Source organism: Protopterus annectens, chromosome 1.part0 (assembly GCF_019279795.1).
Source record: "Protopterus annectens isolate FY-2018-M chromosome 1.part0, PAN1.0, whole genome shotgun sequence".
NCBI lineage: Eukaryota > Metazoa > Chordata > Ceratodontiformes > Protopteridae > Protopterus > Protopterus annectens.
The window spans coordinates 1,892,852,374-1,892,864,471 of record NC_056725.1 but is presented as its reverse complement, the minus strand read 5'-3'; the positions used below and the strand labels follow the sequence as shown (position 1 = coordinate 1,892,864,471).

Genomic DNA, 12,098 nt, shown 5'->3' with positions numbered 1-12,098 from the left:
GAGACTTTTCTTCTCAAATTACTATTATAGTCATTATTCCTTTATTCATGTATATTTCTAAATTCAATTATCTGATGTTGTTGCCTTTATTTGCTCTTCAACCTATGGGTTTCGGATCCAAGCATGAGAGCCGACTCAGCTGCATACCAAATCTGAAGGCTCCAACATCCAAGCATCTCCCCTACCCACGATGCTCCTCTCTTCCAAATCCCTCATATTTCATTTGTTGTGCTTCCCTAAGCATCGGGTTCTGGACACTCTGAGCTCCTCAGGTTTTACTCAGTCAGTGAGTGATATTTCTTGCAGTTTATATAATTATTGTTGTTAGTGGTTACTTTTTTAGTATCTACCTTTCTATTGGTCTTAGTTCTGTGTCAGTAAAAGAACTTTTTTAGTCTCCTTCCCTACCCCTTCCCTTCTGGTTGTTTTATATGTATCTATCTATATGTAGGTCTACTTTGTTTCATTGAATCTCATTTCACTGAATTTCATTTCACCCTAACCACATAGCTGAAAACACAAGTTACTGAAAACTCATTTCACTAAATCTCATTTCAGACACTGCCCCCCCCCACACACACACACACACAGCAGCCTTTGTGCCTGAGAAATCACTCTGTCCTCTCTGGGACAGCCTGCCTAAAAGGACTTCTAGTCTGCTTCCCATTTGGAACCCCCAGAGTCTTCCGATACCTCCCCAGAACACTGCACCAAGGAGGTCCCTTAGAAGCACCAGTGTGAGACACTTGGATTCTCCCCTTGGAATCTCTCACAGAGGATACCAATCTCGATGAAGGGGAAGGGTCCTCCAGATCACCACCTGAGGATGTCTCCTTTTGAGACATCATGGAAATCCTCCACCAAAAGGGTGGTTGGTCTTCCAAAAGCACACTAATAAATCTCAAGGTGGAAAGCTGAGTGCAAACACAAACCACTAATAAACTGCAAACACCCAGTCAGGCACACTGGTTACAATGCCATGGTGGTTGCAGCTACCACCAAAATGGAGCTGGCTCAGCTGCAAACAAGATCTGGGGAGCTGTCCTAGTGCATGATGGGATAGGGGATAGCCACGAGCTAGTGAAAGACTTTGAGCTGGTCCAACAGTTAAAGGCACACTCTCTCCCTAAGTGAAAAAAATGGAAAGACCTTGTCTGCTGTTGGGATACACTTCTCTAACCAACAACGGACCTTTTCCAGGAACCAGAGTGGAGGTAAGAAGTTGTGGTTCTGTAAATCGGAAGGTCCTTTTCAGGATTCACAAGGGGACCTTTCTCCCAGAGGCAGGGAGGCGATGGTTATAATAACAGATGCTGCCTTTTCTGCAGAGGGGGGTCTGATGAACCAAGTGTCTCAAGATTCTTTCTCAGACAGACCCAGTCAGCAGTCCTGAAGGAATGCATGACTACTCTACTCTGGAGGCAGTTGGGGGATGCTTGTCTCTACACCCAACAACCTGGGAAGCCATCACAAAAGATCATTGGGTGTTAAAAATCATATCCAGAGGCTATTCCATACCCTTTTTCCAAAAACCCTCAACAAGAAAAGTCCTCTTCGATGTTCTACCTAATCAGTGGGAGGCAGCAGTGTTAGAAATTGCAAAGCTGCTCTCAAAAAGAGTCATCCAAAAGATTTGTATCAGGCTTTTACTCAAGATTCTTTTTAGTGCCCAAAAAGATGGGGGACCACAGACCCATTCTGGATGTCTTCTCTCTAAATAAGTCAATTGTCAATTTAAAGTTTTGAATGGTCACGATAGAGTCCATTCTGCCCTTCCTGGACAAGGACGACTGGATCTGCTCTATAGACCTTCAGGACGCATGCTATCACATCAAGATGAACAGACACTCCAGAAGGTATCTCCACTTCAGGCTGGGAGCCAGTCATTATCAATTCCAAACACTGCCCTTGGTCTCACTACAGCCCCCAGGGTGTTTACAAATGCATGGCAGTCATAGCAGCTCACCTGAGATGGTAAGGATTCCAGGTGTTTCCTTACCTAGATGATTAGCTTCTAACTGCTCCCACCAGAATACCTATTCCAGCTAGCCTCGACCTTGGGCATCTCTATCAAACTAAACAAGTCCCATTTTCATCCAGTTCAAGTCAGAGACTTTGTTTGGACACCACTCGTGCTCTAGCCCTTCTTACTCCCAACAGGATTTCCAATCTGAGAATTCATGTTAAACAGATAATGGACACACCTCCCCCAAAAACTTGTCTTGTCCTTCTGGGTCCATGGCAGCGACAATCACTCTGGTGCCCTTAGCCCACCTTCACATGAGAGTTCTTCAGTGGATCTTAGACGTACAATGGTCTTTTCTTCACTGCCCATTAAACTACTGAATCAGGATCTCACAGGCGTGCAAACTGTCTCTCATCTGGTGGATTCAATCCAAAGATCTTCTCCAGGGCTGGCTGTTTGTCCTTCCTCCCTCCCTTAGCCACCACGACCATGGATACATCCCAACTCGGGTGGGGGGGGCATTATCTAAGACGGTCCAAGGCACGTGGTCCTCCCTAGAGACCAATTTGCATATAAATGCTCTGTAATGCTTCTGGCGTTGCAAGCCCTCCAGTCTGCTCTTCCTACCAGAACTGGTGCTATTCAGACAGACAACACGTCAGTGGTCTGGTACATCAACAAGCAAGGAGAAACCTGATCTTATCCCTTGTGTTGAGAGGCCATAAGGTTGTGGCAATGGACGATTTCTTCCAACCCTTTCTCATTCTGGGGAAGTTGAACATCCGAGCGGACAGGTTCAGCAGGGCTATTTTGATGCTTCACGTGGTCTCTCAATCCTGCAGTGGTGAATATCATCTTCCAGAGATGGGGTCGACCTTGCTGCGAACTGTTCACATCTCCCTCCAACACCAAGTGCAGAGATTTTTTTGCCCTGATCCCTCCTCAGGGACAGTCACCAAGAGATGCTGTAGTCCATACTTGGCCCCCGATCTACTCTGTCTTCCCTCCCTTTCCACTCATTCTCAAATTTCTACAAAAAGCACAGAGGTTAAAGTACCAAGTCATCCTCATGCCCCCTTTTGGCTCCATCAAGTGTGGTTCCTCTTCCTTTGGTCTCACCTGGTTTGTCCACCTTGGACTCTGGATGCTTCTCCATATCTCTTGTTCCATTCCTTAGCACACTCCCATCCAGATCTTCTGAACCTGAAACTAACTGCTTAATTTCTCCACTTCCAGTGATGGCTAGAACTCCTGGGGTTTCTTCCCCAGTCAGAAGAATTTTGATTGTGGCACACAAACCATCCACTAGAAAGCTATGTAACAGTAAGTGGAAGAGGTTCTCTATCTGGGCTCATCAACAATTTAGACCCCTTTTCTGCTCCAGTCTTGGCAGTTTTGGACTTCTTGGCTTATCTTTTTAATAAAGGTATAAGTTTTTCTACGGTGAAAGTGCAACGTGCTGCCATTTTCAATTTTCATGTAGAGGAGAATTCTTTCTCTCTAGCCTCATCTAAACTGTACAAGGCTTTCATGAAGGTTACCTTTCTCCTATGTCCTCCTATTAAGGATCCTGCTTTTCCTTGGGACCTCACCTTGGTTCTACAGGCCTTAGTTTCACCCCTCTTCAAACCTTCAGCTAAGGTATACTTAAAGTTTCTGACTTGGAAAACTATTTTCTTGGTGGTTATTATTTCCTCCAAGAGGTTATCTGAGCTACAAGCTTTGTCTTGCAAGCCTCCATATCTGATTTTTTACAAGGACAGAGTTACTTCATAGGTTCATAGGTAGGTACTAGACTATTGGCCCTAGGGCCTATATAAGCCTAGCCAAACAGTACCCTGGATTTTGCCACCCAAGAAAATTATTTTCCTGTGCCCCTGTCAAGTAGAGCAAAAAAAGAAAGTTTGCCAATTCAAAAACAAAAGCCAACAAAAACGGACCACAGAAAAAAAACTGATGTTTTATTTAAAAACACAGCAAAACTGCACCGGTTTGGCTGCTGGTACTCTACACACTTCTTCACTGTCTGAAGAAGGCTGTATATTGTAAATACCAGCAATCTGTCTGATTTTACTATCTTAATATCAGTAGATCATGTTTCATGTCAAGTAGAGCCACAGAAGCGATCCCCGGGGTGAATTTCCTATCTCCCATCCAATCATTAAGATTTTTCTTGAAGAGTGCTAATGAGGAGCTTTGTTTGATATAGATAGGTAGTTTGTTCCAGAGTATGGGAAGTCTCTGGGACAGGAATCTATCCCTCCATCATGTTCTGTTTATTGTGGTGACATGGTTTGGGTCCCTAGAGCGTGTAGCTTGGAGGGATTGGGATTTCTTTAAGTGGAGCATGTCCAACAGCTCTGGGTTTGACATAGCTTTGTATGTTAGGCAGAGATCGCCTCTGAGTAGGCGATATGTGACAGAGTAAAGTTAGAGTTTTTTGAGACGGTCTGCATAGGGCATCTGTTTGAGGCCGGTAATCCTCTTTGTGAGGTATTTCTGTGGCCTTTCCAGTTGTTGTAGATGTCTTGTGAGGTACATACCAAAAGGGGTGTTGTACTCTATAATGGGTCTAATGAGTGATGAGTAGAGGGGAACAATGACCTCTTTTTTCCTGGATGAGAAACCTTTTCTGATGAAGTGTGCCATGTAGAAGGATTTCCTGACTACTGTAGCAATGTAATTATTAAAGGAGAGACTACTATCCACCTGTGTTCCAAGGTCTCTTATCACACTTTCAGTGTTAAGTAGACTACCGCCTATGTGGTAGTTCATGGGTACAGAGTTATTACCAAAAGGGATGACAATGCACTTTTTGGCATTGAGCTTGAAGCCATGGCTTTGACACCAGGCATCTGTCTCAGTGAGGCCCTTTTGTAGGATGTCCACATCATTAGGAGTTTTGATTATGGCTCCTAGTTTGCAGTCATCTGCAAACTTTGTTAGCCAAAGACCTTCTGTGTTAGCCTGTACTTCAGAGAAGTAGATGCAAAGCAGGAGAGAACCTAGGACTGAACCCTGTGGTATTCTACTTGTCACTGGTCTGAAGTTGGATTTAGAGTCTGCTACTTTCACAGTGTGGGTTCTGCCAGTGAGCCATTCGGCAACCCATCTTGTGACATAGGGATTTATACCTAGTTTAGTGAGTTTGTCTATAATTCCAGAGTGGGGGATGGTGTCGAAAGCCTTGGCAAGATCTAGATAGGCTGTGTGAACCACCTTACCCTCATCTACGGCTTTGGTGACCACTTCAAAGAAGTCTATCAGGTTTAGGAGACATGATCTGCCTTTTACAAACCCGAACTGGGTAGGGTCCAGAGTTTGGAGATTACCAATGTCATTGTTTATAAGTTCCATGATGATACATTCCTTAGCCTTGCAGACCAGGCTCATCAGGCTAATGGGGCCAATTTACTTTACATACCAGGATTGCTTCTGAGGCTAATTTAAACCAATTCATCAATCTTCCTATTTTCTTTCCAAATTTTCAAAACAAGGGAGAGTGCCTTCTTCATACGTTGGATGCGTATAGACACACAGACAACTTGGCTTCTATATTGATAGAACCAAAACCTTCAGGAAATCTGACCAACTATTTGTATCCTTTTCAAGTCCAGATTAGGTAAACCAATTTCCCAAGGTTACTCTAGTTCATTGGATAACTAGTTGTACCAAACTTGCTTATTCCTCTAAGGGCATTTCCTTACCTGGCCATATTAAGGCCCATTCTACTTGATCTGCTTCTACTTCTTCTGCCTTCTGGTTGAAACTTCCCATAGATTAAATTTGTGCAGCCTCTACTTGGTCTAACCATAATACCTTTATTTCCCATTACAAACTGGACATTATTTCTAGGAACAGGGTGTCCTTTGGTTCCACTGTTTTCTGGAATATCCTTCCTTGAGGGCCTCCCAAGTTCTTTCAGTAGCTGGGGACTCCATCCTTTAGGTTGAAGAGCAAATGAAGGCAACTACATCAGATAAAGAAGTTGTGTGCTCTTCAACTTTCCCTCCCTCCATCCTCCTGCCTTTTGAAGGACCTAACAGAATTTTTTTGGACAGATACTTCTGTTCTCCTTTGAACTCCTGAAGTATCCCCACTTGGCTGATTCCTTTATTTCTATGTACATTTTTCCTCTTTACTTGTTTTATGTTTGTGTGATGTCATATGCTGTAGTAAACTCAATTTGAAGGATTTGAGGAGAGGAGCATCATGTGTAGTGGAGGAGGTTGAATGTTGGAGCCTTCAGCTTTGGTACGGAGCTGAGTTTGAGCCTATGCTCAGATCTGAAACCCATAGGTTGAAGAGTAAATGAGAGGCAACAACACAGACGGAATGTTATGGTAAGTACATAACTTCTTTTTAACTGTACTTCACGTAATCTGCTTAACAGTTGTTCCAAGAACTTTAGTTCCTAGGTTTGCACTGCCCATTGGATATTCCTCATTATTATGTGTAAGTAATAAACAGTATTGACATTGGTTTGTCGATTTTTAAGAATGGTTAATAGGAATAGTGTACATTAAAGGTGTGAGTTGTATTGGGATGTATTAATTTCTGCTGTGGATGACTAAACCTGAGCATAAAATTTACCATGTATTATTGCTATACTAATACTGAAACTAGCTGCAGAAGCTTTAAAAAGTTTGCTTTTTCCTCTTTTGTCAACCTGTCATTGTAGTGCACATGGTGCTAATTTTCACTGTATGTATAAACTAGTAGTCTGTGGTAGGGTGCACACAACTAAATGTAGAGCAGAGTTTTCTTGTGTTGACTGAACTCATCTTCTTTATTTGTATTTTCCTTATGTTTTCATTAGGAGGCATATCGGGAGGAACAACTCGTTAACCGCTTAATGAGACAATCTCAGCAGGAACGCAGAATTGCTGTTCAGCTCATGTATGCACGCCATGAAAAAGAGGTTCTCCGCCAGAATCGAATATTCAGAGAGAAACAATTTGAAGAAAGGCGACTACAAGAATTCCAGGATGCACTTGATAAAGAAGCAGTAAGTATTTTTATGGACTTTTTTAAATTGTGTAACTTGGCTTCACTTCAGCAAATAACATAACTAATTTATAAAGCATTTTATGGGATTGCTATTGTGGCATAGAGTAATCAAAGGTACAAAAGGAAGTAAAGACAGAAATAGAGCATTCTGCAGCATTGTCTGTGCACCTCTTGTGTTGTTTCCTTTGAGCCCAGACTTGAGGAGAAATTAGAGGATCAACTTGACCCTGAAGGGATTCATACAAATCTCTTCTAGGAAAATCATCATTGATGTTCATCATTGTGATCAATGCTCCAGTAGTCTAAGCTATATGGGTTATATCCTGCATAGGATATAACAGCCAACCAGCTTCCAAAGCTTCAGACACCTTCCTCACACCCAAATCATCAGTCATCTTGAGCTAAGCTAAGTAAAAGACAGGTATGGGCACCAAACCCTTCAGAGCTTTCCTGCTGCTGAAGAGAACGTTCCACTATGGGCTTTCGAGGAATGATTGCTGGGCAGATAAGTTCCCTTCTAACTTCCACATTACTTTTAAAGTTGTTTAAAAATTTTTTTTTTGTGATAAACAACTACTTTTAAACTATAGAAAGTATTTTCTTGACTGTCTCATGAATTTTATGTACTTTTAAATGGGATGCACTTTTGTGGTATAAAGTTCTGTGGAGATGCTGTGTTTATTTTACTTTTAAGGGTTGGGGAAAATGTTTAAAGTGCTTGTCACTGATTTTTTTTTTGTGGGAAAAATTGACTTTTTTGCTACTTTCCCATTTTATTGACTATTGTTGCTAAGCTTTTCCAGGGAAACAAGCACTGTCTTCATCTTGACCCAGAACAGGGAAACAGGCATTGTTTTCATCTTGACCATGAAGCAAACTACTGGACCCTTGGTCTGACCTTTTTCCAGCCGAAAAACTAAAAAGATAATTAATCAACCTTTGCCATCACAGCAGCCTGGTAAATTGCCACAGCTGCAGGTGGGTGACTCTGAAGTGGCCAATGCTGGTTCATCAGACATCTCATCTTTTTCCTTGGATCTCTCTAGAGTTGTCCGTACAGCCACCAGGGACCAGAGGTTAGCCCACATCCTTTGTGTCTGTTGGGGTCCCCTCAGTGGGCAAGGGAGAGTCACTCTTGTCATCCGTTGGAAGAGGGACAGGGAATGTGCCCCTGCTTAGTGAGAATGTTGTGCCCATCCCTGTGGAAGCTATTACTGACAATGCTAGGTCTGTTTGTCCTAACTTTCCTGTCAACAAAAGGCAAGAAACTAAACATTTATCTTCTCCTGTGTCAGTTTCTCTGGACCTTGCCTACCCCTTCCAGAATGTCTAAATCTCAATTTCTCTCTTTAGCAACACATTGTTTCAGACAAATGGGCTCTGAATGTGATCCAGATAGCATTGGGAGGAAACTTATCCTTTTCAAGGGATCACTCCTTATCCACTAGACCAAACCCTTCTTTTCCCTCTTGTCCTACATCATATGCTGCCTGCACAAACCCACACTGTCAGTTTTCCAGAGTTCAGCATTCCCTCCTTTGACTCCCTGTATTAAGGGATTGGGTAAGCCATTCCCATCAGGGGAAGCCTAACCGCAGTCTCAGGAAGTCTGTTGCTCAGGGTTTTTTTGCTTAGTAGGAAGAACCAAGAAAAAACATAAGCAACCACAGGGTAAAGGCAGTAAGCATACCTTCTCTGAGAATCTCTACCAACACCATTGTGTGGTACCGTACCATCACTGCCAAAGTGGCTAGGGGGAGATTCAACCATGTCTGCAAATGGGATTACCACACTATCCTGACTGATTGTGTCCTTATCAACCTGTTCACGCTCATATGGTTCTGTGTATGCGTATGAGTAGGTATACTTACTGTGTCCTTACAGTGGCAAGGGGAAGCGGGACCCACACTCCCTGTATCTGACATATCCCTTGCAATCCCAGACTGTCCCTGCTCATCATCACAAGATAATGTTCTTTCAACATCAGACAGAGGGAGGTCCATAGTGCTGGTGTCAGACAATGCTTTACTTGTGAATACACCAAAAAATAAAAAAAAACAAGAAAAATAAACATAATGTAATACCAAGGCAAAAATACTCAGCCAAACATGTAGATGCTATAATCTAGTGATCATTATACATAACTAATACAGAGTATGCCCATACCATGTGCAGATGGTTGTTGTACCTCTATGACAGATGTACCTAGACACAGTAGTTGATAGAAGCAGTATAAGAATACAAGTGACTATCAGTTTGTAAATGTAGACATAAGAAATATCTGAATGGCATACCTGGAGCATCAGTAGTGGAAATCCTGTGGGTCTGTTCCACCTCTGCCCTAACATCTGGCACTGGACTGTGAAACTCTTCTGAGCTATCTGAATCCCTAAGACTTGGCAGGAATTCCTACATCTCTTTCCACTCCTATGCCACAGCCCTTGGCCTGATGGTGGCTATTTTAATCATGCAAATGGCCCTGTGTCAGACCATATGGTATATGCTACCCTGGCCAACCACAGAATTGATATCATTGTCAACCTGCTGCCAGACAAAGTCACAGAAGAGCTTTTCAGAGGCACATAAATCAAGGAGCAATCCACAATACAGACAGAGAGACTGTATTGTGACATCATGCTCAGCATCTGTGAAAGGAGGCTTCTGTGAGGATGACCCCATCTTACTTTTGGATTTGGAAGCTATATCTCTTTTGTGATGGAAGACAAAATGGATATCGCAACACAACATAACACACACTTGTAGTACAAACTGTTATACTAATGGAGCAAAATATATCAGTATGCAGTCAGTGAGTGGCATTGTAGAAATGACATTATAAACAGAATGCAAGATAAAAAACATTATACATTAAACCCAGGCATGTAATGGATGCCAATACAGCTGGCACTGTAATATTCCATATGCACTCCTCCCTCCAAAAAAAAAAAAAAGTATAAACTACAGAAGACAACAAGCAGTAGCAGATGCAGGAATATATACCTACCATGCAGAGAATACACTATAAGAATAGAAACAATGGTTAATGTAACAACGACCTACAGAACTCATTCAGTCAGTGACGGTCTAAACTTTTAAGCATATTACAATAATACTAAAGAAGTCTCTACCCTTGAATGGGTGTGTGTTGTCCAACCCCCATGAAGTTAATTTCAGATTACTTGATCAGAATTTATTGAAACACCATAGGTTGACAGTACTCATTGCAAGCATGTAGCAGCATACTAAGAATGAGCTGTGGTATGGAAGAACACGTACTTTGGAAGATTTTAAACACTATTCTGTGTCATCCTGTATTGAAACCGTGGATCAGTACTTTGTTCAGCAGCACTTGGGAAACAAGGTGATCTTCCCTAGCATGATGGAAGTTCTGTTGCCCATGTTGTACTTATAAGTTGTAGATGACCCCCTCTGAGTTTGTGGAATACCATAGTTGGCTCTAAGCTCATCATTTCTAAATCACTCAGTTTGCACAATGCACTTTGGAGATGAACATGATGTTGATTCCTACATGTTGAAGTGCACACAAGTGAGCAGTACAAGAACAGGGGTTAAAAGATATTTGGCTAGCTAATGTTTTGCAAGTGTGTCTCATTAGCAGTACTGGTCAGTCAGTGATATGTTAAGTATCTCTGCTAATGAGAATTGCACTTTGAGACTGTGTGTCAGACAGAGAAGTCTTTCAATAAGTTTTAACTTATTTTGACTTTGATTTGGGACTGAACCTTGATGCACATATTTATCAACATATTGCAAAATGTTATGTGAGGTGGCTTTGCACACATCTCACACACAGAACGAAGATAGTTAACAATGGAGTTGAGACCAAAAGTGTGTGTGTGTGTGTGTGTGTGTGTATGTATATATATATATATATATATATATATATATATATATATATATATATATATATATATACAAATATATATATATATGTGTGTGTGTTTGTATACATATATATATATATATATATATATATATATATATATATATATATATGTGTGTGTGTGTGTGTGTATATATATATATATATATATGTGTGTGTGTGTGTGTGTGTGTATATATATATATATATATATATATATATATATATATATATATATATATATATATATATATATATATATATATATAGATATATATAATGTAAAACATGTTTATATTTATGCCAACTATTAAAATATTACTTGTGGAAAGGTAGTACAATTGAGTAAAGCACAACTGCTGCCAGTAACTGTACCTTACAGTTTTTCCTGCCCTCACATTTTTATCATCCTCATATTTCTAATAATTCCATTCACACCGTCGTACAATATAAAGAAAAATAACAGTTTGATATCACTGGTATGATGAAACATAAATGCACATTTCAGAAGTACAATGCTTAGCACATGTGCTTAACCTTCTGCTTTTTTATTAAAACGTTTATGAAGAGCAGCATGTTCCTGATGTTAGTGTTTCATTGTAATGCCATGGATGGCATGTTCAAATCTTCTGAAGTTGCCTTTTGTATGGAAATATGGATCATTACTGTAAATATTTTACTTATAGAAACCACAAAGTCACATACACACTGCACTGAATTCTGTCAATAAAATGTTCTTTTAATTTTTTTTTTTTTGGTGACATCCTTTGCGTGACGGTTGTCATGCCCAAGAGTGCCAGTCATTCATGCCTATTAGGGAATGCCAGATCCTGTCCTACTGCAAAAATCAAAACTTTATTTTGCATGTACAAAGACTTACCCATTTGGTTATATAGGCAAAATTGGCAGTGGTATGCCTCAGTATTTTGGACATTACTGAATGCAAAAAATTACTTTTTGTTTAATTGCCTGAATGGCTCTGTGTGTTAATGAAGAATGTCCTGAATAACAGTGCCAAAGGTGCAGGGTTTGAAGCCAAATAAGGTATATTATACTTTATGTGGCATAATACATGTGATTATTTTTTTACATTCTAATATCCCCTACACCTTCTAGACAAACATGCAGTTTATAATAGTAATGTTGCAATATTTGTTGACTGAGGCCACTAACCCTAATAATGTTCACTTTGTGCCTCCTGGAGTGGTCACTTTAATAATTCTAATAATAACACACTTC

General features: G+C 40.8%; 1 protein-coding gene across 1 annotated transcript in view; it reads left to right on the top strand.

Annotated features, from left to right (window-relative positions):
* Window positions 1-12,098, top strand: part of SPEF2 (sperm flagellar 2) — a 2,540,087-nt gene that overhangs the window by 230,833 nt on the left and 2,297,156 nt on the right. The window contains exon 3 of the mRNA XM_044069998.1: window positions 6,786-6,974. Coding sequence (XP_043925933.1) covers window positions 6,786-6,974 — 189 coding nt within the window. The remainder of the gene's footprint in view (window positions 1-6,785; window positions 6,975-12,098) is intronic.